At 32.7% G+C, this 22,845-nt stretch overlaps 5 protein-coding genes across 5 annotated transcripts; 2 read left to right on the top strand and 3 right to left on the bottom strand.

Annotated features, from left to right (window-relative positions):
• Nucleotides 1-332: 332 nt before the first annotated feature.
• On the top strand, nt 333-3,286 carry TRIADDRAFT_59121 (uncharacterized protein; the record flags this gene model as incomplete). The annotated part of the gene is made up of 6 exons (XM_002115156.1): nt 333-441; nt 633-758; nt 2,340-2,376; nt 2,854-2,894; nt 3,087-3,112; nt 3,221-3,286. 6 exons carry the CDS (start codon nt 333-335, stop codon nt 3,284-3,286), a joined length of 405 nt encoding a protein of 134 aa, XP_002115192.1.
• Nucleotides 3,287-5,977: 2,691 nt separating this feature from the next.
• TRIADDRAFT_28523 (uncharacterized protein) lies at nt 5,978-8,400 on the bottom strand (the record flags this gene model as incomplete). Its single annotated transcript, XM_002114993.1, has 4 exons — nt 5,978-6,244; nt 6,949-7,056; nt 7,816-7,898; nt 7,989-8,400. The coding sequence occupies 4 exons, from the start codon at nt 8,398-8,400 to the stop codon at nt 5,978-5,980; spliced, it is 870 nt and encodes a 289-aa protein (XP_002115029.1).
• A 1,714-nt stretch (nt 8,401-10,114) lies between these two features.
• TRIADDRAFT_59119 (uncharacterized protein) lies at nt 10,115-13,331 on the bottom strand (the record flags this gene model as incomplete). Its single annotated transcript, XM_002114992.1, has 6 exons — nt 10,115-10,262; nt 10,637-10,877; nt 11,012-11,574; nt 11,775-11,920; nt 12,331-12,356; nt 13,244-13,331. 6 exons carry the CDS (start codon nt 13,329-13,331, stop codon nt 10,115-10,117), a joined length of 1,212 nt encoding a protein of 403 aa, XP_002115028.1.
• Nucleotides 13,332-14,011: 680 nt separating this feature from the next.
• Nucleotides 14,012-16,620, top strand: TRIADDRAFT_59118 (uncharacterized protein; the record flags this gene model as incomplete). Its single annotated transcript, XM_002115155.1, has 9 exons — nt 14,012-14,078; nt 14,233-14,291; nt 14,367-14,526; nt 14,618-14,718; nt 14,959-15,104; nt 15,202-15,422; nt 15,596-15,946; nt 16,088-16,325; nt 16,464-16,620. The coding sequence occupies 9 exons, from the start codon at nt 14,012-14,014 to the stop codon at nt 16,618-16,620; spliced, it is 1,500 nt and encodes a 499-aa protein (XP_002115191.1).
• A 1,154-nt stretch (nt 16,621-17,774) lies between these two features.
• On the bottom strand, nt 17,775-21,418 carry TRIADDRAFT_28630 (uncharacterized protein; the record flags this gene model as incomplete). The annotated part of the gene is made up of 14 exons (XM_002114991.1): nt 17,775-17,936; nt 18,128-18,184; nt 18,425-18,523; nt 18,611-18,679; nt 18,843-18,953; nt 19,018-19,153; nt 19,274-19,379; nt 19,453-19,831; nt 19,957-20,009; nt 20,210-20,342; nt 20,477-20,612; nt 20,663-20,813; nt 20,996-21,095; nt 21,230-21,418. Coding segments are annotated over 14 exons (1,881 nt in total), but the record flags the coding sequence as incomplete, so codon positions are not given.
• Between the last annotated feature and the right edge of the window lie 1,427 nt (nt 21,419-22,845).

Genomic DNA, 22,845 nt, shown 5'->3' with positions numbered 1-22,845 from the left:
TCTACAATTCTGTACTGTACTGTACTGTACACTTGTACAGTACACTGTGCACAAAGGAAAAGAGGGGCCTTTTATCTTTAACCAGGGACTAGTTAACAGCTACCATACAAGTACAGTACTGTACTGTAGCATTGTACAGTATTCTTACCAGTGTTGCTTAATTCATGTACTGTACTGTACTGTACAGTACAGTACGGTACATGTAGTAAGTACAGTATTTCATTTCATTGAAACGAAGAGAAGCGCACTAGCAGTACTGTAGAGTAAACTAACTAAAACGACATAACTGTAAAGATTAGAGATTGCAAAAATAGAAAATTTTGCCCTATGTCATGGAAAGCGGCTTTGGAGAACATGAAAAAGATAACAGTACTGAAAGATCTAAGCCTGACCGTAACCGAAACGAATTTTCCAACTTTTATTTATTAAGTGATAATCCAGGTATCCATGCGCTCGTTTGCAGGTTATATTAACGCACATTTTTAAAGATAGCAATTACACTGGGTAGTGTGGATTAGTTAATAAAGAATTTCTTGCGAGTGAAACTGCAAGCAACGAATATGAAATACTTTTTTACGCAATTATATCTGTATATTCAATTTTAACTGGTGATTGATTTATCACTATTACAGTGGTTCCAGCTAAGATGAGTGGAGCATCAAATTTAATCGTTGAATGTGACTTGATCGATATATATAATCAATATCACGGAAGGAAACTGAAAGAAAATCTTAGTACATTTTTACCTGAATTGCCAGGTGAGTAGCAAATAATGTAATTTATTAAAATCGTATACAAACACTATCGTAGTCACCGAAATTTGTCGATTCTTAAATCTTTCCATAGTGACGCGATTAAATTACAGTACTTAGTCGTCAACTTTTTAAAAATTGTTACTATATATTACAGTACTGTAGCTTTTTAGCTAGTGGAAACGACTCAAACGAGGCCTATCTGCGTATTTACTGTTAATTTAAAGCAAAATGCAAATACTGTACTTGTGTACGAAAAACCGACACGTCTGTATTACTAGTTTAATAACCATATATTATAGTAAATGAACTTTGTCGCACATGCACCACGCATCATTATATATGATTAATCAGTTGTTATACGATTATAACACTACATAAATTCTGCATTTGTCGTCATGATCATGAATGATAGCAAGACGCTGTATACCGTACTGTACAGTACATTGTATGCGGAGTTACTGATCAATCAACATAAATCAATTGTACAGTAGATTAATATGGTACGAGTTATTATTGAGTAACTTAAATTATATCATACACATAAATAATTTTCTTTGCTGAACTTGACTTATGATGTGTAATACAAGCATACACGTGTAGTTCTGATGTAATCGTAGAATAATAAAATATTCCAATATTTAAAAATTCTCTGGATAAGAATTGATTTGCCGTAATTTGCAATCATGACTAATCACTTAGTGTATTGTAGTACTGTACTCGAATGTCTTGAGAGATCAGGCTGCTATTAATCTACAATCAGACGTAAATGTTAGTAGTGAATAAATGATATTGGTATATAATTACAACGTATTTTAATAGCCGTAAACATCGTATTCGCACTTGTGGTTACCTTTGACCTTATATTCTCTGGACCTCTTTAGAATATAAAACTTTTAAACTTTTATTACAATACTGTATAAGCTTCCAGTAATATTTAATACATGTAATGATAATATATAATTATACGTTTACCCTAATGTGCACAGTGCTACTGATTTAGCGGTGTACATATTTTATAGTTAAGCTACAGAGATAGATTTTCACATTGCCGGAACGTCTCTAAGTAATCCAAGCAAAGTACATACTGTATAACGTTACCGGATTACCACCTTTACTCCGTACCTTCTGTATTTTCTTCTAGCAGGACGTTCATTCTAAGATACTATTTTAAGCATAGTATATCAAAAAATTAAATAAATTATCTAGCCATCAGCGTATGACTGCAAATATCTTCTCTGCTAATTACGAAATTCGAGAATTGTTTTAGTTCGTAGTTTAAGTTAAAATTACATTTGTAATTCATGTGTAGTAAATTCTGTACACAACTATTAGATCTTCTGACAGTGTACTATTTGTACAAAGTTACATAATCGTTCATAACTATTTTATGCTGATGTCAAATTACACCTTTGCTGACTCATAATAAAGTGTATTAGGTTAGTAAATACTTTTTCATGCCTCGTATTCTTTATGCGTATTTCGTTAAGATACAATTATATCTAATATTTCTACCTGTTTACCCTAAATACACGGTTGCTACTAGGAATCATACGAATAAAAATAAATTTGTTTCATCTTACTTAGGTAGAGTAGACGTGCCGGTTACGAAAGCTGATCCCGGGTACGTATTGCAATTTTTTATAGTAAACGCTAACTTACGGTAGATAGTTACTGTTTTGTATAAAAAATGCTCTTATAAAACAGTTGGAAACTGTGTATCTGCACCAGATTCATTATTTGCAATAATTACTCCTACCATGATAATTCAAATGGTATAGTATAATTGTTTTAAGGTTGATTAATTTCAAGCTATATTATTCTATAGTCTGAGTGGCCTAATTGATAAGCCTCCGATTGGCGGGAGAGAATTATTGCCGTTATCCAACCATTCTTTAAGCGCATTTCATTTAATGCCCGGCAAGGCATGTACTTAAACATGAAAGAATTACGACAAGTTACGTTGCTACCAATCGTACAGCTACTGATAAAATCTCGATTTTGCGATGCTATAGATTCCTGACCAGTACTTGATGCAATATCAACAGTCAAATAGAAAAAAACACCGGCATAAAAAACACAAACACCGGGAAATAAATAGTGAATTAAAGGTTGATGGTCATAACAATACTGGAGCTGATGGTAAGAATCTTCTATTATACATTGACATCTTTTTATGTTTAATGAAATTTTTAATGTACTGCGGTAATTGATCTGAAGAACAACGAGATATAAGTTATTACCCAATGTATAATACTGTAGTTGCTACTGAATGTCGACTGTATCATTTATAATATTATAACAAATCATAACGTCCTATGCAAATCCTTTCAGATGAAATTAAAAGGCACAAAAAACTGGTTAGTTGATGTTATAGATTAATCTCAGCAATTTTTAACTGACCAACAGATTTGTCAATTAATTAATATTTTAATGATCTCTGAAAATTATATCAAATTATTTTTCAGAGACGTCAAGAAGAAGGTGAAAAGAAAAAGAAAAAGAAAGAAAAAAAGAAGAAAAAACTGTTATGAACCTTTTCATCTTACTAAATGCTTTGCTAAATATTGTATAAAAACACATTGTGACCATAGAATAAGTAAAAACTTCACAGAGTCTTTCACTATATGCCTGACAAACATATCTCAGCTAGCAATAGCGTATACAGTATACAGTTTACTTTTGCAGTTGAATATTTGTATTGTACTGTATATTATCAAGTAGAATCGCATTTTTATCTATAACCTTACCTTTACCAGATATTCTGTATAAATTTGTTGCATAAGTTTTTGATAGTGCATAATTCAATAATAAATTAGAGGTTTATGAATATTGTTAACTGAATAATAACTATCATCTGGGCAGGCGAGACATAAATATGATGGTGAGCTTGATTGCTAAAGTGGAACTTGCGGATTTAAAAATCGCAGTGCATTGTAAACAAAGGCTGTCATTTCCCGTAATTTCAGTATACTGTACTGTTTAATTTACTAAACTGGGCTATCACGCTCGTTCAACTAAATACGTTAATCTATCGCTGCTAGGTTTTTTAGTTTTGACATTGTTATAATTGAACAGCACATTACTGTAATTGGGATGGAATTTTGAGATATCTCACCAGAATATTTAATATTTAGTAATACTAACTAAGAAAAGTACTCAACTCGGTAATTTAATTCTGTTTGACGTTATTAAAATGCTATTGTTTCACTTTTACCTTATTCAGTATTCAATAAGATACATTAAAAATTAAGTGTTAATTAAACCCGCATTATGAGAGTATACGAAATGAAATCTGATATTTCGAATAGATTAACAGACTTCTTATGTCATGAACGCGTATTCTTATAGAATCACGAGCTATTGCACAGATTTAGCAATTGACACCCCTATTGCCTGTATTAATACAGCATTAGCCGTCTAATTTGTTGTTCCCCTTCGTTTTCAAATTTCTTTACCGGTATTATCATACCTTATAACTATACTAGTAAAAGTTTGTTACAATAGATGCATGATTATAGATTATAATTCATAACTTTGCTAGAATTCTAAGTTAAGATTTAATTGAATCATTAATCCAGAAGCGCCGTAATCATGTTTTATGAATGCTGATTTGATAATTTTTATTGTACTGGTAATTTACTCGTATAAAGATTTGTCAAAAATATTGCAATCCACACATCATATCTGTTGTTTCACACATAATTTAATTAAATAATACTATCGTTCCACACATGCTGTGACAAACTTATATTTAACAATATTGGTATTACATATATAAGTATCCATTTACTATATATACATCATATATGTACAAGATCATTTGAGCGACTAGGAAAGGCGAGGGGGGTGCAGATTAGTAAATAAATTTTAAGTAGTATTATGCGAACCTAACAAAGGCATATAATTAAATTATATATAATCGTAAGAAGTTCTTCGATTTTTGAAAGCACTTTTAAAAAATTTCTAAAAAAACACATTACTTCGCTTGTCAACAATAGCTTAAGTAAAGCGTGATGTGTCTGTCGTCTGCTGTCTAAAGCGAGGTGAGGAGACGAAACGAAAATTATAAAGCTTTCATAATTGTCCCACTAGCCGTTAAGGATATCGACATAACTGCATTTCTGGCCTATCGTTTCATGGTACAATCATCATGTGATATAAGCATTATTGTTAACAAATCTATACCAATCGCACATTAAATGAGCAGATGAACATATAAAAGCGCAGAAATATATGAAAATCACATATTCAACTTTAAAAAATGATATACACCTGCAGTATATGTACAGTACATGTATATTTGCAGTAAATGCACTTTAAATCCTATTGTTGATATAAAGGCTATACTACATTTACACGATCTATAACATTGTATAAATTATTCACAAACATCTTGGCATCTTGTATAAATTTACAAGTATACTAACTATATCACAATTCTAATTCAGGATTAGTCGAATACAAAACAAGTTATGAAAAAATTTAAGACGTGAGAGAGTAACAGAACGTTACACTATACAGTGCGTATGCATAATATTTGTATTCATATGCTTAGTATCATATCAAAAAAATTTAGCACGCGTGCATTATGTTGTACAGCTGTTGTATCGTATTGCAGAAATGGTTACCATGCATTTTAAAATTACTACCACTATCATTGCAGTACAGGCAAAAAAATCTAAAATCTATGATATATTGTGTGTTTTCTGGGGAATATTCGAATTACGGCGTTTCATGTGAGCAAGTTGAACAGGTGTCTCACTCTTGCTATCTGGGTCTTTCTTGTCAGTTGGAAACTTAGGTATTTTACTTACAGGTGTAGAATAATGAATTGTTTTGTGACTACTAGAATCAACAGGTGTAAAATTCCTCAGTAAGTTATGAGACAGCTGCATATCCGCATTTACTTCAGAAAAAGTCAAACTCGATGAGCGTAGTCTATGGCGATCGAATTTTGGACTTGAACGCGCTGATAAATTATTTTTAATATCGTCAGAACTGCTACGAGTTGAGCTACTGTCTTTTATTGGAATATGAGGTGATTTTTGTCGACTGGTAAGGCTGCTAATGGAGCTTACGCTGTGAGATGGTGTAAGTGCTAGAATGAAGAATGAATAAGATAAGTAGCACGCAATTACATTCTAAGACAGGGTCTGTAGTATGCATCAGGAAACTATGCTAGAGCATACACATGAGATATTAAACTTATAGGACTGGACATATTAGGTTGATTTAACGTACGGAATATTCATATCAACTAAATTATCATAGAATACCGGGTGATTTTTTATCTTTCGCTTTTTTATCATTGTTCTCTCCAATAGCTGTAAGAGCAAAAACGTAAATGCCATAAACAGAAAGAAACTTATTCTTCGATCATCTGTAATAGTTAGCATACCGGTATACAAACATGGATCATGTTTATCAACGTAATTTCGTAGTGTATCCCAACCACCTCCAACGCGAACCATTATATGATGTCTCAATACCTACAATTAAAAATTATATAAAAAAGTGTCTGGTGAGACGCTATAACACGTTCATGTATTCAAGTTTTAAAATGGTTGAATAAGTCAATTTCTTAGCAGCATAAAGATAAGCCGCTTTAATCGTCATGCTAGAATCCATAGAAATAAATGTAAAATAATCTATATATAGTATACCATGTTAGGCATATAAGTAATCGTACGGTATAAGTGCCTATCGTTCCTGTTATCATAGCGCGCAGCCATATTATATATTTTATTTTATTATACATTCCAAACCCCCCTCCCTTAAAAACTCTCGGCTTTAATACCCTCGACGGCAGATTATACCGCAGGGTGTCTGCAGAATCTAAAGTAAGCCTTCCTAACACTTGGAAGTCCTGACCATTTTGGTTCTTCACTATGCCATTCTATGTCATACTGTAGCAGTGGTACAGTGTTCCTTCTTTAGTAGCCTCTGGTATAAGTCTGTACAGACTGCATGGACTAAAAATAATACTCAAGCTCAGTACCATCATCCCATTTATATAAACTGTGACATTATTAATTTAAGGATAGTAATACGCGTATACTGTATACGTAGAAGCACAATAAAGCAATTTAAATACAAAATATTATTAATTATCACTGGACTGGATTTTTATGATTTAATCATTGTTCGATGAAGCTATAAAAAAGTTTCAAACCGTTAGATATACAGAACTGACCCTTATGAAAATAACAGGTCCATCTTCTCCTACACGGTATTTTCCTTCCGATAATTTTCTTAACATAAATTTTCTCTTACAGGTACATTTTGCAAGTAAGTTTTGGATCTGTAGCAAAACCATAGAAATACGAGTATTGTACACGAAAATTTAGAAATCACGATATGTTTTGCTATGTACAATAGAATGATGATTTATGAATCAATTATGGTATATCAGAGACATAAGCTGCTGTCGCACTGCAGTCCAGAATAGTTTGAAATACTTGATTTTAGTTCGACTAAGTGAATTATTAGAACTAAAATCTGGTATTTTAATGCAAACCGAATACAGTAAACTGGTTACCCGATTACAGTATTATTGATTGGGTTATGCTAGGGATTACTCAGTTAAAAATTGAGAAAGATTTTAATTTTAGAGGAGCCTCTGATCACACACACTATACTATGTATTACGTTCCACTAATGCACATCAAATAACTAAGTGTAGTTCGAATCAGCATTTTCTTAACTTTCTTCAGTCAACAGTATATTCTGTTATTATACTGATTGCCTAGTGTAAAACAATAGTAACATGTAATTATAATGATGCGGTATCACACGCAAGCAGACGTAAAGCTATAGTATTTATAACGAATTTATACAGTACAGTACTACAAATCTCCGTTTACATGAAACTATTATGCTGTACACCAACAAAAATTTGCGGTTAGAACAGCTTTCTACTGTACTGCGGATAAAGCATTGCGTATCATACCTTAAGAAGGTTCGATCTTGGTAGGGTCTAAAACTGAAATTGGTGTTTCGTCAGTTGATTATAATTACTTACCTTACAGTCGATATCAATCGCATTCTCAGATTTTTCAACTGTATCTTCATTTTGCTTCTTTATGCCTTTTACGGGAATCATAGATTTCTGTTTAGTTCCTCTACTGGGAGAATTTGAATTACCTCTTCTTTTGACCATTGGCTTATCGTCTGGAAAAAGATCGGTCTGGGATCCGACTGTTGCAATAGATACCACTGATGAGGTTTCGCAACTGTCGTCGCTGCAATCGCTTCGCCCTTGGTCTTTGTCCATCTCGTTCTCAAGGGCTATAATAGCCGTTGGTGCAACACCGTACTTCACGGCTATTCTAGATATTTCTAAAAGGCAGAGTAAAACACTTTTAATGTTTTTTTGGGACACTAAATCTTCAGTTTCGAACATGATCACTTCGGGAACACCTAGCTGTTTGCACCAGGTAATAAAATTCGAAATATTATCCCGCGCAAAGAACGGGTTAGATGATGCATTCTGCCGATACTTTGGACATTTAGAAGGAAGTTTCTTGACTTTCCGAGACAATCCAGTATGCGAATCAAAATAACTATCACCAACTTGATGAACGTACTGTGCTAATTGATTCAATACTATTCCATCTTCTAAAGCCGTCAATAAATTATCGGGCATTAAATCAAGGACTAATAATTCATTAATCCATTCCGTAATATCTTCCTTTAGTGCGGTAAGATACTCCTTTTCTATTTCATCACGAATAATATCAGGATACTCATCAGCTAGTTGAGATTCAACCAGTGTTGGGCTTTGAAGGTCGACCATATTGACAGTTAAAAACCCAACAACATAACATGACCGCGAATTATCGTTTATTAAATAGTATATAAAATTAATTTAATTTTTATACAGTACAACGATGATTTGCACCCAAAGAGAACTAGAAATACTGTACAGTACTTTACTGTACTGTAATGTACCATACACTATACTGTACTGTACAGTACAGTACAGTACTGTATACTGTACAGTATTACTGTATAGATTATACAGTACTGTACACTGTGTACAGTATACTGTAGTATTGTCAAGTACAGTACTGTACTAATAAATAGGCTCAGACAAAGTGTACTGTACTGTACTGTACAGTACAGTACAGTACAGTACAAAATGCGAAGTACTGTACGCTACCGTGGATTTTACAGTACTGTACAGTCGCGTACTGTAATTATGGAATACCTATCTCAGGGCTATCTGGAGGGACTACTCAAATAAAGAATTTTACCATTTTTCCACCTTCTACTCCTCTCCTTCCCTTCCGTCTTCTATGTACTGAGAAGGTAGACGGTGGAAAAGGTGTAACATTGTTACTTGAGTGGTCCTTGCTATCTGCTATGATTCTTCTTTGACTACAGGACTGTACAGTGTACAGCGCAATTACTGTACTGTATGTCCACAAGAATACAAATTACTGTACAGTACTGTACTGTACTGTCTCTGTAATCGTTAGGCGGCGTATACTGTACTGATTTACCATGGACTGTCTGTAAAGCTGTTTCACCAGTGCGTACCATTGCTTAAGAAAATCATATAATGAACTGAAGATTTACCATGTGTCTTGTCAAGACTACAAGAGAGCAATATTAAATTTATTCATTTACTATTATATTTATAAAGCTAGCAATCTAAAAGAAAACGCAAATAGCATATTATTTTTTTAAGTCGTTGACTTGTGTTATCATGTGCCACCTACCATTCCGTAGAATAGTGAGCATCCCATTCTAGTGCTCGTTAATTCATTTATTAGCAGTCCGTAATAAGATACAGCTTCAAAGAATTACTTTCACTTTCGGTTCTTTCACTGCAGCTGCATTGCAGGAATTTAGGCCTATCCTAGGTTAAAAAAACACCTACTGTATCTTGAATTGATTACAATTAGTAATATAATGACTGTGTTTTCATGCTTACTGGATAGTTTATTAAATGTGCGTCACATACTTGACATCAAACATTTGTAATCAGTCGATTAATTTATTATAATTTAGCGTAATATAAGTTATCCCTAGCAATGTGATGCACACATTCTAAGGTGGCTTCATAAAACAGCATAATCACCGTGTAATAATAGAAATCTATATTGGGCTTGAATCCGGGGTATCTAATAAATGTTTGGGATAAATGTTCTGATTTATATGTGTAGTTTAAGTGCTGCTGAGCCATTCTTTGACTGCTATAACAATCTCTATCTGACTAAGGGTTGTCCCAGTTTACAAGTTTATAGATAGTCCAAGCACGTAGAATAAGTAACATAAAAATTATATAAAATTTTAGAATAATCTCCAAGAAAACAGTGGGCTCTGAGTATGGAATGAAAATTTTAAGTAACTTCTTAGTTGGTATTATTTTTAGTAGTTAATGCTCTTATTTCTTCGGTTAAAACTTTGGTAATATGTAAGGCCTTCTCAGCTTCTTCACCTCCTATGCGTTTTAGTGCACATTGAGCTGCTTCACGAACATGAGAAATTGTATCATTACGCCTGGAAATATACAATGTAATGATACAACTTAAAGTTGGAATATTTTTAAAAAAGAAGTGCAAGGTTCTAGATAGGAATAATTTTAAGAACATGAATCTGTGGTGTGATAATAATATAATATTAAGTACTGCACTTTTAGGTCTCGACCTAAGTGAACAGTCTAAATAAATTTCTCTCGCTTACTAAGATAGCGATATTTTGAAATAATCAACTCTGCTTGTATAGATGTATATGGTCCTTTATAGTCATTACTGTAGTTATGAAATCACATATAAGCTGGTTGAACGTATAGCTTATAAGATTGATATATCAACAATTGGTCGTATATCAACTTACTGCAAGATAAAGAAGTACTAATACCCTAAGTCTCTTACCAAAGTTTAACGAGCTTTCGAACAGCGGGTTGAGCTTTCATATGTCCCAAAGCTAGACAGCCAGCCTCTCGAACAAGCCTATCACTGTCATTAAGTAAATTGATCAATCTTCTTGTAATTCTAAGATTGTTTTGCACTCCAAGTCGACCAAGTGATATGGCAGCGACTGATCGGATATTAGGATCTTTATCCGTTAGCAGATCAGATAATGCCTCCATGACTGCAGGGCTTTTAATCTTTGCTAAAATGACAAGCTAACTGATCAATTTGGAAAAACAATCTATAGCTACATTGTAATACAAACTTTTGATATGAGTTTATACTACTGATCGTATGAACTACTGAATTGTTTGTGTTTTGTTTATTGCAACTTACATAAATTCATAATCGCTGGAATTCTAACAGAGGAATCCATATTAAATACTTCTCTCATTGCATAGCTTTGTATCGCTTGTTCTTCTACGTTTTCCCAAAATATATCTATATTATTATCTGTAAATGCTAGCAACTGTTGTTTAGTAACATTTTCATTTGCTTCAAGCACCTCTAGTTCACGATATAAAACTCCTAGCAACCAACCCTCATTGTCAAAACTACACAATTTTTCTAATTCTGGTCCATTTATTTCATAAAATTTTTGTTCAAAAAGTGTCCAAGGTATTGTATCCTCCATACGATAATAATCTTTTAAAAATTCAATAAATTTTTCACCAGCTCTGATAAAGTCTTTTTCTTCATGGTCATGAAATAACTTCTTGTGTTTTGAAATCTGTCTATTCACTAAACGATCTTGGCTTTTTACCGAGTTATTGTTATGTTCACTCACATCAGTATCGCAGATGAATGTGTTAACAGCTGCTATAATTTTGCTTAATTGCTGATCAAATTGCATATCATCAGCTAAAGATATCCATTCCATAGAAGCTAAAGTTAGTTTCCTGTGAGAAATGACAATCCAGTAAGATTAAACCATTTAACGAACTCAAATGTATCGTAATCATTTAGTATGTAACAAAGAATAATTACATGAATCTATTGCAAAAAATTTACATCATTTCAAATTTGCAGAAAAATACAGTTACATTGTGCAGTTACAAAAAAATATTTACTAGCACATATATTAAAATATATAACTTACATGCCAAATTCAAGAACAGATAAAATCTCACTTTTCTTTTCGAGAGCTACGGGAATAATTGGCTTGTTAGAAATATAGGCTAATGCCAATTCATCCCTACAATACTTCGATGTAGCTGAATTCTTACTTAAGATAATCAGAAAGGCCTAAAGGGAAAGCAGCTTACGTTAGCGAAGATATATAAAATTAGGTCACTGCCAGATTAGGGCTAGTATAGATCAAAAGCCAGCTACGGATTAGAAGATAGCTCCTTCTATAATACGTAGGTGATGATTGGGTAAAATTATAATATACTTTTTTGATCAAGTAAGGGTATGAGTAAAGGGTAGATATTTTAGAAAGTATGAAATCTATAAACGGAAGAGTCAGGACTTTACGGGTAATTTAGAGACGTAAGTTTATTTCTAGCTCACATATTGCCAAGATGCAGCTATAAACTGCTAGTAAAATGTTTTCATTTGATTTTACATCGACTTGCCTTAGCGTCAACAATTGCTTGCCCTATTATGTTCAGAAATTCTGATCCTGCCTCAAGGCCAATCTCATCTACCCATACCTTTAAGCCATTCTCAATCAAAAAGTCTGTAAGCAAAAATAAGTTTAATTCAAATATTAATAAATCGGAAAAAACAATAATTTCTTAATTACTTCTAGCATTGGTGCTACGACATACCTTCAATTGAAGTGATAATAGATTAGCAAGCTAAATTGTTCACAAAGACTCATGAAATATTTTTATATATAAAAATATATGCGTATGCGTATATAGCGTAAACTTGGTCCTGGATAATTAAGTAATAGTTCATTGCTAAAAGAAAAAATTTATCAATAAATGTACGTTTTATTTTCATAATGACTAGATTATCTGTTTAAGCTGGAGCATTCGTAGTTGTAATTTATGGAACTTCCGAGTTTCATGAAATTAATTTTCAACCGAAACAATTTTACTGATACGATTCGTGGCCATTTATAAAAAGCGTTGAGATCAGTTGATAAAAATAAATATAATTTTGCTGTGTAGTCCATTAGCAAGAAGAAAACATACTAGTACATTAACATGTTTACATATTATAATTACATATGATTATAATCAATCCTAATTAACCATTACTTAATAATAGCACAACGTACATTTCTTGATAGTTGCCTGTTACTAGTCATTAAAAATGATTAACTATAACAGATATGTTAAGACGTATGTACAGTATTTATGAAATGAAACTGTGCCAAGCTATTGGATTCTTGCTTCTAAGGTATTATTGTATTTTACAGTCAATTAAAATATACAGTACTTGTACGGTATTAAGAAAATATTGTTTAGGGAGCTCATAATTTACTGTAACAATTAAGGTTTCAGTAATATGAAATAGATAGATACATATTAGCAAACTAAAGTTTACAATATTATATTTTGTTATGTGTAAGTCATTTTCTGTATCATTTTAGTCAAGAATTACTTGTTTATTCACCTTTCAATTTTCTCATAACGTTTTGGTTAACCCTGCTATAGCTAATCATTACGTCCAGATGTTTGTGCTCTGGCACGTTACTTGCCATTTTGTTTTATAATCTTTAGATAGCTAACAATAACTAATAGATAGATTGATTGCACTGTACAGTGTTGCACGGCTTTAGATACTTTATTAGATAGCAAAGAAATAACGAGTGATAAATCAATTAATTTACGAAATACTTTATGTAAAATCTACGGTGGCCGAGGTGTTAAAAGAAGGCAGCTGACAGTTAAAGAAGGTGACAGTACTATGAATACAATACTATAGATTGTGCAAGAGAGCATTTGGCCCACCTCGGCCACCGTAATCACCTCAGTCAGGACTTCTACAGAACGTTCAGTACTGTATACTGTACTGTAATACTTTTGTATGAGATCCAGCAAACGTTTCCTGTTTTCTCCTTCTTTTATCTTTTTTGCCGATACAGTTACAGTACCATGGTAACGGTCAGGACTACGTACACTTTAACTAATTACAGTAGTTTAATACTGGTCAAATACTCTTGTAAAAATTAGTCGTTGCCGCTATCCGTGCATTGCATACTAATACTGTATTGTTAACGAATTTAAGGTAGTTACTTCTTACGTTATTAACGAACGACAGCCCTACTTTCAAATGTTGTATACAGTAATATTGTGTTGATCCTTTAGTTCTTTTCTTTTAATCAAATACTGCATCTCTTGTGAGCAATTACGATACAGATACAGTATTGTTGTCGAGGACATGGGATCAATTGCTTCTTGTGGCTCTAGCCGTAAAAATGTAAATAATGGTATATCACCTGTAATAGGTCGGTTACGATATCTGTTATTAGCAACGTAGTGTATATATATATATATATATATATGTAATATAAGTTTACAGTAAATTTTAATCTCATACAGATTACTATTACTAATGTCGGGACATTCATTGTATGCCCACTTGTGGTATACTGTAAACAGATACGGAATTTCCAGAAGTAAAGAATCAAGCGATAACCTCTAAAGACCCACGCGAAGAGGTCTGTAGACTCTGTACTAGTATAGCCGCTAAAGAAAAGTATCCAATTTTAAAATTTCGTCATAAAAATTTGAAGGACGGAGATAACCAACTGCAAGCGACTGATATAAATACTAGTATAACTTTGGATTCATTTGAAGACACAAGCACAGCTTATAAACAATCAAATGAAGTAGATTATGATATCTACATTAGTTACAGCCCTGATGATACAGAAATTGTAACTCCAATTACTGGTAAGTGACGATTTCTTTTTACTATAACATCTGATTCTAATTTTCTTTTGAATAGAACTGATTATGTTTATTTTATTTTATTACTTTATAGCTTATTTGCGGAATCATGGCCTTAAATTTTGGCATCTTAGGTATGGTAGCGAAAAGTTAAAAGATAATATCGATAAAGGCAAAGCAATTGTAAACGCAAAGGTAACAATGTTAGACACTCACATATAGTGATAGGTATACTGCATTTTGAAAACGATATTTTTCTAATAATTACAGTAGTATATCATAGCACGAGTTTTTAAAATGTTGCAAATAAATTATACAAGATCTAAAAGCTTTAATTAGTATATTGAAATTGGTCACGATCGTAAATAAAATAAATTTGCGTATATCCTTACATCGCTGCACTGATGCATATCATTGTTTTGATAATGAATTCAGGTGATAATAGTAGTACTCAGTATATCATACATTAAGAATAAAGCAAAAGTGGATGAAGTCTCTCTTGCCTATATCTCGAACAAACCTATAGTACCGTTATCTTTACGGTATTTCAGAGAAATCAATCAAGAAATGGGTTTTGCCCTGTACGTATGTAAAAGATTTACTGTAACATGACTTAAAATGCGGGAAAATTAATAAATTAATGACTTATGTCATGATTCTTGTCCACTTTCTATTCAGAAAGTTAACTTTGTCCAAACTGAACTGGGTATTCTTTTGCAAAAAAGAGCGCTATGATAAGGAATATGCAACAGTTTTAGAGGGCGTAAAACGAGAAATTAGGAAAATAAGCTCACATGATGAAATTTTGGAGAATCGAAGAGCATCATTTATCGAAGATGACCAATTTAATTTTCAAGAAGAAACTGCATCTACAGTACAACATTCATCCATGAGTAGTGGTAGGCTTCCAGCAAAATAAGAAATCGATGTTTTCATGTTAATTATTAACAAAATTACGATAGTGAACTAATTTCCACACCTTTATTAATTGTTACTATATTACTCTTAAATTAATAATATTTCTTATATGGAAAAGAAATAAATAATATAATACATTTGATGTAAAATTTAGCTAAGTCGAGTCTTGTCACGGCAGTAAATTTTTGGGATCGCCATTTTCAAGCGCAAGAGACAACATGGGTTGAATTTAGAAAGGCGTTTGTGAGCGATTACCATGACGTTTTAAAGCGCGATTATCCGGATGATCGTCAAGAATGGTTGCTTCAAGGAGTGATTTGGAAAGATATTTTTACTAAAAAAGATGTCATTCGTAAAGAAGAGTTTACCGCCTTTTGTGGTAAAAATTGGTCAAAGCCACATAAATTTTTGAGCTGTGTAAGCAATCAAGTTGCTAGTCGCTTAGCAATACATGAAGTATTCAATATGGAGTCGACAGTTCGCATGGCAGCTGTTGAAAATTTAGGTATGGGTATTAAACATTTTTCAGGAATCAGCAGGATGACTCTTAGTAAAATTTTAATTTCTACCTAATTCCAGTTTAAAAGATTAGCAAAAAATTTAAGATTCATTTTACGCTAAACAACGCAATTTCCGAAAATCTTAGGAAAATATCAAACACCAATAGTAATTTCCGCGCTAGCAGATCTTCTCGATGATACAGATCCGAATATTCGTGCTATTGCCTCCATAGCACTAGCAAGAACAGGTGTTAAAAGTAAGAAACATATCGATAAACTAATATTGTTACTTCAAGATGAAGATCGGCTGGTTCGTGAAAGCGCCTGCTTATCTTTGGGACATATGAAGGCAGAAAGTTCAATCATAAACATATTAAATCGATGGTACGTGTGCAATTTAATATTGTAAAAGTTTTCAATATTAAATACCTTCATTAACATTAAGCAACTCTGAATTGGGATATCTACGAATTATTACAAAGCCAAATCTTATTATGATTCTGTACCTTTGTATGTTTTAAGGCGTAATGACCCTATATCTCATGTAAGAGAAGCTGCCTTAATCGCTCTAGAGGAAATTGGTGGTGAAGAAGCCAATGAGGCTATCAGAGTTACGAAACTATTAGGGAATGAAATGAATGAACTAAATTCTTATTTATTATCTGAAAATGTTCTGTAAAATATTGATCATTATCAAGAAAGCATACTCTAGTATTACTCTTCTAATATCATTACTGTTAGAACTTACGAATTTATATATCTTCTTTACAATATCGAACTTGATGATTGAAAATATTAAACCTATCGTTCTATTAATCTAATAGCATTCTCGTACTTATTAGTCAAGTTACTGTATTACAGATGAGTTAAAATTTAAATTTTTGGCGAAATTGTACCGCATGTTATGAACTGATTTTATATACAACTAGTGCAAACTCCCGTCGCTTTACTGACGGTTTACGATAATGTGCTCATTTAACATCTTTTACGAGGTTCAGTAACTTTATACCGTACTCGATTTAGTTACAATCACTATATTTGCGCTATATTTGCGTCTTTAGCCTATGTTTATATCACATGATGATTATTTTCCTATATACTCATATGTAATTTACAGTACTTAACCCCATATACGATAAGTTTACGGTATATAGAACACTATGCTAAACATGGATAATAGTCTACTGTGCATACAATCCAATCCTTATCTACGCAAATCGATTAAAATATTAACCAATTACTTAGTTTTACCATCTATTTTCTTTATGAAATTCATCAACTCTAATCTCGCACATATATACCACATTAGCATTTACAGATTGAAAATTCCAAGTTTCGTACTTTAGCTATAGGGTAATTTTTTGGATGCCATCTAGTTTCCAAAATGACATTGCTATTCTGGATCCTTATACATTAGATACAAAAGCATCTAGTTTATAGCGTAAGATTACTACAAATTCAAGTCATGAATATAACTGTAAATTAGTCAAGCTGTGTATATATCTCCATAGCTATCGTACATTGTTCAATCAAGGATTCATGAGATAAAAATTTCACAATTTAACTGGTACTATTTTCGGATATATATTTAGGGATTATAAGTTGCATTATTCTTTACAAAAATTCTTAGAATAATATTATACTCGTATGACCCTTATCAGCACAAGCGTATTTACACAATAGCAAAAAATCAGAAAAATTTCAGTATAAATGCAAAGTGCCTATATAATTCGAAACATGAGATACATTAATGAATTGAACATCCTATTTCCTTAAAAATTTAACATTTTCCGATTTTAAGAATAAGATTAAAAGACAACACTACAAACTTATTCAACAACCACCAATATCTTTATTATTTTTCTTTCTATGCCATCTTGTTTCCACTGGATCAAATCCGTGAGCTGGGTGCCCGATAACAGCCCAGTCAGGTGTCAATGCCATATAATCACTTGCGTCGAAATTCTTACCTCCATTGGAGGCAAATTCAGCAATCTAAATTATTGGAGAATTAGTAACAATTCTAACTATAATAAGAATTAGCATGACTAAACAAGACTATTGAAATAATATAGACAATATATACTTTATATAATCAGACTAATTATTACTAATCACAGAATCTTTAATAAAAATACAGTAGTATGTTTGACTACTTGTTATTAAGAACTATTATTATCTCAAACCAGTTTATGAAACTTCGCGTAATCAATCCAAGTGTGCCATCTGCCATGAACCTTAAACTGTTAAATAAAAGTCAAATATGTGATTATGAATATATCTCGATGAGTGGGACAATTCTTAAACGCTAAAATTATTGGATATATGCAACTAAACGATGGTTGTGTACATAAACACCGTATTATCATCTATCAAATTTTTAGAATTATGTGCTATGTCTCACGATACAACATTCCATAGCACAAAATGTTCGCTTTGCTATATAGAAAACTCTATTAATTAAACAGTACAAGGTAGTCTACCTTCTTATGTGCAACCAGAACGCAATTTGAATGCTCGTGCTCGCAAGCAATTTCATATTCCGGAAGATTATCAACTAATTTGTCTGTAAATGATAAAACCTAAAAAACCAGGAGGTTTTGGATTTGTACAGCATTCCAAAATAGTGAGGAAGCATAATAAGATGTTAAAGAATCAAGCTATCTTACTTCTTGATGCCAAGGAATATTTTCCATTGTTAGCTTAGAAGCTTTTGATTCGCCGCAATATGTTACTCCCTATTAGTAAATAAGAAATATTTTTTATGAAAAATATTGTTTAATATAGTTATATCTAGTTACTACAGTGACATATGCAAGGTCTAAACTAACCGAACGTAGATCTATAATCCTATAAAATTGTCACAAGATATAAGAGAACAGCTGTCGTCTCCCCTCTTACCTTAACCTCGATAAAATCTGGATTCCCGTACCCGACAAGATTTGCATATGCCTCAATTTCTTCAGCATTCCACGCTTTCACGAGAGTTAATCGATAAACTGTCCGTTGACCCTAAATTCATAAAATTTGCGAATGTAAATGATCATATCGAAACAATTCCTTCGCATTGTAGAACCTTCTCTGATAAGGCGGAAAGGCTTTTAAGAAATCGAGGCCAAAAGTCTTTAAATAGCGGCCGATCAATCTTTTTCAAACTTTCTTTAGTACTGGCATCTACGCTCACATACAATTGCGTTACGGGCGTAAGATCTCTATTAATATTTATATATTCAGAAATATTTATAATTCGTTAATCATGATACCGTGTAGTATTACTTTGACGATCAAATAAGACTACATTACATCTAGTAAAATATAGTAATGATTTTAACCTAATAGCATTTGGAAATTGTGCGTTAGTCACAAGAAAACTGGAAATTTCCTTTCCATGTAGAAGTTCAATAAATTTATTTATTTCTGGATACATTATTGGCTCTCCTACCGTGTTTCAGAAAGAAAGCCCAACATTAATTTACAATGTAAGCAACTGCAAATTTACTTCTATACTAACCGACTAAAGATAAAGCACAATGTTTAACTTCCATGGCCTCTTTGAATCTTTCTGTTTGTACCCCTGGAACGCCTAAGAAATCCGTGAGATTTTTTCCGTTATGCTTACAAAATAAAATTATAGTGCGAATTCTTAAATGTCCTAACTTGCCTTTGAATTGCTTTATCAAGCCATAATGATTTTTAAGTGCTTCATTAAAGATTTTTTCTGGGTCATCCATTTTCCATCGCCATTCAGTACCAACTGGGTTCGTGTGATGACGCCAACAAAAAACACATTTATTTGCGCAAGCAAGACTGGGCGTTGTTTCCATGCATCTGTGACTCTCAATTCCATAAAACGTATGCTTATAGCAACCACCCCGTCCTCGTAACATTGACTGCAGAAAACAATTGAAGTCTTCAAGTTAAACTAATTAATTACGAAAGAGCCGATATACTGTATAATAATTTTGAAGACTAAAATATCTAAAGATTTTCTAATAAGTTTTTCAGTTGTTAACACCTTCGTCCAGCGGCAAAGCTTAACGCCGGAATGAGATCCGATAATTTTATATCCTGAAACATACGTGAAAAGTGTCTCTAATACCGACATCTATAGTACTTAATTGCGCACCGTAACGCAAATTATCAGCTTTATTAATCATGATACAATATGTCATCCGTATACGGTTAAAAACGATTTTAAATATAAACTGAAGAAGTTGATTCTTTGATGTTAAATGCACCGTACGATTCATATGACATTTAAGGTTTACCTTGCTTGCTTAGTGCCTCTTTTAGGGATGGGGTTACCATATCTCTTAACTCAGCTTTCTTTAAGGAGGATATTGATGTTTTTGGCCCAGCTTGGACACGCTGTAGTGTGCTTACTTCAAGTTCTCTATCTGCCTAAAAAATTTTAAATTCCCTTCTAAAAACTGTAAATACATTCAGATATATCATAGCTTAAGCTAGGTTAATTGATTATCATAACCTAATTTGATACTGAAGTATATTAAACTTTAGCTGAATATGCGAATTACCTTTGCCTTCCCTAAATTATTCAGCATCACCCCTAAGTCTTCGACATCAACGACATCATTTTTTATCGGGATAGTAGAGTTTTTTTTCATTGCAATTGTCTCTTCATCTTCGCTGTTATCGCTAGATTCACTTGTACTCTCATATAAGATCTAAAACGTAGGTAATAAAATAATGTCAGAGTCGACATCTTTCCTTCGTGTATTACATTCTCTTTTACCTTTATTTTTGAAGGGGCAACGTTGACTTCATTATCGACAGGTTTATGACTAGGAGTAATTTCTAAGTTGAGAACTCTTAAAATCCTTCCTTTCCAAGCCACGAAATCTTCTTCAAGGCCTAATGATCAGTCATATAGTGAGGGTATTTATAACATGAAGTTACTAAAATACACGTAATTATTGCAGTTCATGTTAATGTATGTCGTATCCGTAGAAATACTTTAAAGGCGTGTAGCCAGTTATACCATAGTGTTATCTGTTCTAGACAAATAAAAAAAATATATGAAATATTAAACACACCTCCATTTTCACTTTGCACTACGTTATTATCACCGATGCCAAGGGGTAAAATTCGATTTCCATGTAATTTATGAAGCCAACTATCAGTATCCTTAGCAACCTTTATAGATTAAAACCCCATAATAGAATCACACTCTATCTCGTAATTATCACTTACAATTTATGCTACTTGATGATTATGCAGCATTAGTAAGTAATAATAAATGAGCATTAAAAAGAAATTAAAAATTGTACCGAATTAAAATGTTCTTGGTAGACTGAGTTACCAAGACCAAATACAGCGTAATTTAATTTACTCAATAGAGTTTTCTGAACCCTAAAATCAGATACGGTATCCTGTAACCAAGTATAGAACCATCTTGCACTTTCAGCAGGCTCTCCACCAGTGTAGGTAGACAGTAGGAAGATACAAATCTGTCTAGATTTTGGCTATAAGAGTTAACGTCGATAACTTATTTTATATGATTAATGATGTCCATACTATACTGTACACCGTATAGCTCATATGTAGAAATTTATAATTACAGTACTACAGCATAAGTGCATCTCACTTGTATAGCTCAAATCAGAATCCAATATACCTTTATAGCTATTACATCTTCGGGTTCCTGCTGGTTTAAGCTATAAATGTTCATCGTTACTCTATGTGCATCTTGTTCATCACTGAATAAGGCCTTCAGATCACTGTACAACCTCTCTGCAAATCGCTGTAACAAATGCAGCGATAAATGTAATAAAACGAACTGATTTCGAATGTGGTTTAGGATACGCATCATGCAATATTCATTTGGTTACTAAGCTTCGTAATAGTACCTTAGCTGTTCCCGTCTGGCTACCATAGTACACCCTAATGCTAGTTTCTTTACCTTGGTTAGTATTAGATATTTGTTCATTTATCTAAAGATATCATTAGACACACGTACGTGTTATAAGCAAAATCACGGTGAATGGATCTTTGTAGTTAACTCCGCTTAAATACATAGTAGCTAATAATATCTTATTAAATACCAATCCCTTCTTATAAAATATTAAAGCAACACTCCCAAGCAATATAGCTGCGAGCCACGTTGACAATTTCCAGCTGCAGGAAGTAGTACCTAAAATTTCAATTGCGAATGTTAGATATAACATTGCACCAGTAGTTTGTCGTTACTGATATACGGTATATATATACAGTACAGTATATATACACGCTAAACATAAAACCTTCTCGAAAAGTTGCGTGTCAATCTATATGTACCGTACCTTGATGCTGCAACGTACGCGTATAAAGTACTATTCTGTACCCGTATGCACTAATTTTGATATAAAATTATGATCTAACTATATCGGCATAACATCACACCAACGTTACATGAATCTAAAGATCTGATATTAGATCACTGCAAACAAAAATCAATATGTTGCATAAAATGCTGGTTATTTCAAATTTCTGTTACGTGTTTAGTGTTCACTGTTCACTGGTTAATAATACCTACTTTGTACCCTTTAGCTGGCTGCTAAGGAAATTGGGTAAAGTTTCTCTCAAAATAATTACTGTAGTTTATTTTATATAGTTTATGAAAAGATATTGAGATCTTAATAATAGTAGATGCTGCGCGTATACGCGTATGAAAGAGATGACAGTGATTCTAGCAAAAAATACGTAATATCTATGCCAGTTGAATCAATCAATAACTGCTGCACAATAATTGCACTTTGAAGTCAGAACCTTTAGTAAGGACAGATCCCGATGTTTCTGTATCGGACTCATCATCATTCGCTAGAACCGAAAAGCCTGATACGTAGATTACCAAAATAATGGTGATCAACGGTAAATAACTTCGATCAAATTTGCTAGTCCTCAATAC

Source organism: Trichoplax adhaerens, genomic scaffold, assembly GCF_000150275.1.
Source record: "Trichoplax adhaerens TRIADscaffold_9 genomic scaffold, whole genome shotgun sequence".
NCBI classification, from domain to species: Eukaryota; Metazoa; Placozoa; class Uniplacotomia; order Trichoplacea; family Trichoplacidae; genus Trichoplax; species Trichoplax adhaerens.
Note: the sequence above shows the minus strand (reverse complement) of the source record. Positions and strands in the feature narration are given on the sequence as shown.